The sequence below is a fragment of the Idiotropiscis lumnitzeri genome, chromosome 1 (assembly GCF_059441095.1).
Source record: "Idiotropiscis lumnitzeri isolate Australia: NSW breed Sydney's pygmy pipehorse chromosome 1, RoL_Ilum_1.0, whole genome shotgun sequence".
NCBI lineage: Eukaryota > Metazoa > Chordata > Actinopteri > Syngnathiformes > Syngnathidae > Idiotropiscis > Idiotropiscis lumnitzeri.
Window position 1 is genome coordinate 757,501 of NC_142391.1, and position 3,994 is coordinate 761,494.

The 3,994-nt window shown below is 48.3% G+C and overlaps 1 protein-coding gene across 1 annotated transcript in view; it reads left to right on the forward strand.

The window, feature by feature from the left end:
- cfl2 (cofilin 2 (muscle)) overlaps positions 1 to 1,549 on the forward strand; it is a 4,889-nt gene extending 3,340 nt beyond the window's left edge. The window contains exon 4 of the mRNA XM_088308344.1: positions 770 to 1,549. Coding sequence (XP_088164470.1) covers positions 770 to 882 — 113 coding nt within the window. The 3' untranslated portion in view covers positions 883 to 1,549. The remainder of the gene's footprint in view (positions 1 to 769) is intronic.
- Positions 1,550 to 3,994: the final 2,445 nt, after the last annotated feature.

Below are 3,994 nucleotides of genomic sequence, written 5' to 3' on the forward strand. Positions count from 1 at the left end.
AACGAGCATGTCGGAGAAAGTGTTAAATGCGAGCTGAACCCATTTTTCCGTTTCTTCCAAGAATACGTAGTTGAAGTACGCAAAGTTTGAAGGCGATCGGATCAATTCTGTAGGAGGAGTTTGTTAAAATGTAACATCGATAAGCGGCCCAAAAAAAATGGTGGCGTGGCGTTCCTGTTTCAATGAGCTTCTGGCTCCATTGTGCTGCGTTCGTTGTCTTGGAATTTTCGCATTGGATTTAGTTTTCGCTACTGAGTCATTTTGTTTGCGTCGTTTATGCCAACTTGAAATAAAATCAGAATTTTCGACCGGCCCAATTTGGTTGGTTGTGGAGCATGCGTAGGTGCGCAAAAATGTGATGCGAGAAGGCAAATTGTTTCAAAATCGATACGGACCTCGCGGCAGTTGCTACTTGGGACCGAAAAATGGTGAAGAGGTGAGTTTGCTCACAAAACCTTCCGATAGCAACGACAAACAAGCCAACGCGGCAAACGTATTGCGGAGAGGAGACGATTTCCGACACAATTCGCGTCGCGATCGCGCAATGATGAATGTCGCCGTGTCGCGATGATGTCACTGTGGCATGGTGCCAGTTTGAAAGTCGTGCTGGTTCCGTGGCGGCGATGTCACATTTTGTGACGTCGGTGACGATGATCGTGGAACATGCCGTGTCTCTGTCTCACGTCTATATGACACACGGCATTGGCGTCTGTCGGCGACCGTGTCGCGGCCCGTTGACCATTCTACCGAGGCGTCTACCTCCGCGCAGGCATCAAGCACGAGTGGCAGGTGAACGGGCTGGACGACATCCAGGACCGCAGCACGCTGGCCGAGAAGTTGGGTGGCAACGTGGTGGTGTCCCTGGAGGGGAAGCCGCTGTGATGTCACGGGCGCCCTCCAACCCGCCGTGCCATTCGGACCCGACCGCCCTGAGCCCACCAGATGACCGCCGCCGCTTGCCATGTGTGTCCGTGTTGTGAAGGCGTTGGTGTCGTTAGGCCTCATTCTTTTCTTTTTTTCTTTTTGTTGTTGTTTTTGTCCGCCCAAATGAGGGTGATCTCATTAACTTTAAAAATGCAGACTCCTCCCACTTTGTTGCCACATGAATTGGCGACATGGCAGGAAAGGTCATTTCCGCGTTTTGCCAAAAAGACCTCGGCCACCCTCTGCGAAGATTTGTTTTGTTTGTTTGTTTGTTGTTTTTTTTTAACTGTGACTTTAATTTATTCTTGTTTGTTTGTCGCCGCGTGGCTCCACTATTTGTCACGGAACATTTAGAGTTAGCGCTCTCCTGGCCGCCTTACGTTTTGCTTTGAATGTACCCGCTGACACCACACATCGCTCGAGTGCATTTTGATTTTGGAAGCATAACACTACAGGAAGCAGATTGGACCCCCTCCGCTCCGCCAAGTCCCGGCGAGAGACGACCCAAACCACCCCCAGCCCCAAACGGTGACGACTCCAACGCGACAACATCCGCTGCCTTATGGTGGAATCTTGTTTGTGAGCTCACAGGAAGCCACTCTGCAATAAAAGCCTGTGGCCCCGCCTCCCGTCTTGTATGCGCCTCTGTCACACGGAGACACCAAAATCAGTACCTCACTATGTGCATTTTGACTTGATCCGAACCACTTTGAACTAAGTTCAACCCCGATAGAATCGCTTTTGGTGGTACCTGGACCTCATGTTGTGATGACTGCTTTGAAATGAGTGGAACCTTCGACAGAAGTCCAACTTCATCCAATTCAACTTGAGTCCAAGCGCATTAGGACCTGTGACCTCTGTGACTTTAGGAGAAGCAGCGGCTCGTGTAGAACCACAATGGGTTCAGTAGAAGCCCGTTCGGACAACAGCCTGACTTGTGTAACACCTCGCTGACTTATCCAGAATCATTTCAGTTGTATTGATTGGACCGGAACCTCTTTTTGACCACTTTAACTTGGTTAGAATTTCGCTTTGGTAAAATGTCGTAGGACCTCGGTGACTTAAGTGGAACGTCATCATTTGCACCACTTTGACCTCCATGGAACCATTTACGATTTCATGCACTCGAGCCACTTTGACTTTAACGCAAGTCTAATCGTTTGTGACTTCTCAGAGCCTCCTTTAGAGTCCATGGGAAGTTCCTGCCAACAGCTGAATCCAGACTTCCTGCGAGAGTCGAGTCACTTCCTGCGAGCTGCACATTCTTGCCCTTAGATGGAGCGTTGCCGGCTGGACTGAGAGTGTGATCTTGTTTCTATTTGCGGCGCGGAGGGCCAACACCGCCTCGCCCTTAAGCTCACCACAATGAAAGCCGAGTCAAAGCTCACGATCCTGCGCTGCTGCAGCTTCACATGTTTTGTCGCATGATCTCAAGAAATAGGATTCCTGCTTATTTTGACTCTTGTCACAAATGGACAGACATGTAAGCGTTATGTCTGAGCCGACCAGAAGCCAGCTGATCCTTGTGGGCGGGCTTGCCCAAGTCGAGGTCCGCCATCCAGCCTGTTTTACATGCAACACACCTCATTCAAATGGTCAGCGTCGTGATCAGGCTTTTGCGAACCTTGCTAATGAGCTGATGCATCTGAATCAGATGTGTTGAAATAGGGACACGCCTAAAACCAAAGCGGTCCAGCTGCCGCCACAAAAAGGGCGTCCCCGTTTTGAACGGGCGCACCCCGTGACCCCGAGGGCGACGTCACTCCGGCGGGATGACGTCCACTATGGCATACCTGCGTCGCTCCCTGCTGCAACACACCACACTCATCAGCAAGCTCTGAACGCGCCTGATGATGATCTCGATCATTTGAATCCGGCGTCTCGTGGCAGCCCGGAGACGTGCAGGAGAGCGGACTTTGAAACCATTTCCGGGGTTCTGAAAGAGACGTCCTGACAATGCCTTGTGCGCATGCGCACAACGTCGATAGTGATTTCGCAGGAAGTGTGGAACTTTTTGTCCTACGTGTCGTTTGTTCGGTTAATAGCTCGGAACACTTGAAATCTTCGTTTTCTTGAGTCTTATTTGACATTTTCATTGCCTCAAAAATTATTTTGGCGTGTGTCTCTTTCGCTATGTATAGCGCAGTCGTTATTAGTTACGTTTGTAATCTTATATCAGTGCAAATGTGTTTTCCGCCAGTAGGCGGCACTGTAACAAACAGTTGCAAATATTGTAGGGACGAGGGAGAAAAGAGCCACGAATGACAATTAGTTTCTACAAAATATGTTCCAACCATTTTGGGAATATTCCAGTTGGGTCATGAAATCCTAATTTCTTGAAGTTGATTAACATCTTCAAATTTGTTTCGTTGTGTTTGTATTGTAAAGTACACCATTGATAAAACATGAGTTCCATTGCATTCATTTAGAAAAAAAAAGCGCAACATAGAACGTCTTGCATCTCAGCAAGGTCTTCTATATTGTGTTTAGCCAAGTGTCCATTGAGAGCAAAGTGGGGTGATTAAAAAGGATTTGATTCCTCATTGAAAGCACAAAAAAAAGTTGTTGCGAAAAGTCCTGTTAGTTTAGTCATGTTACACTCATTTTAGACTTTCCTGGAGAACGTGAGCGAATCGTTTGTTTGAAATGCTTATCAGAGAGCAACACGAGACCCGCTATTCGTGATTAGCTGTCGCTTCAATCGCCGAGCGCGTCAAATGTGAACGTGGCCATTAATGCTGCTTTTCAGACAGAGTTGATGAAGATTTGTAAATGGTGTTCTGTGGCCGCCGCCCGCCCGCCCGCCATTGAAGTGTTCACGCGGGTCTCGTCGTCACCCACAAGCTAACTTGCTCCTTCTGCACGCCGGCCCAGTGTGGATTTAGCTCAGACTGTGCAACTTCACGTTTCATCTCACCATAGTTTGGCGGGAACGCGAGTACACAAAAGTTATATACGTGAGTCGCAATGAATGGTAACATAAATGAACAATTAAAAAAAAAACTTCCTTTGTTTGGTGACGACCCAAATATATTCGAGACAGGTGGAAGTGACTGATTGCAAATGCTGC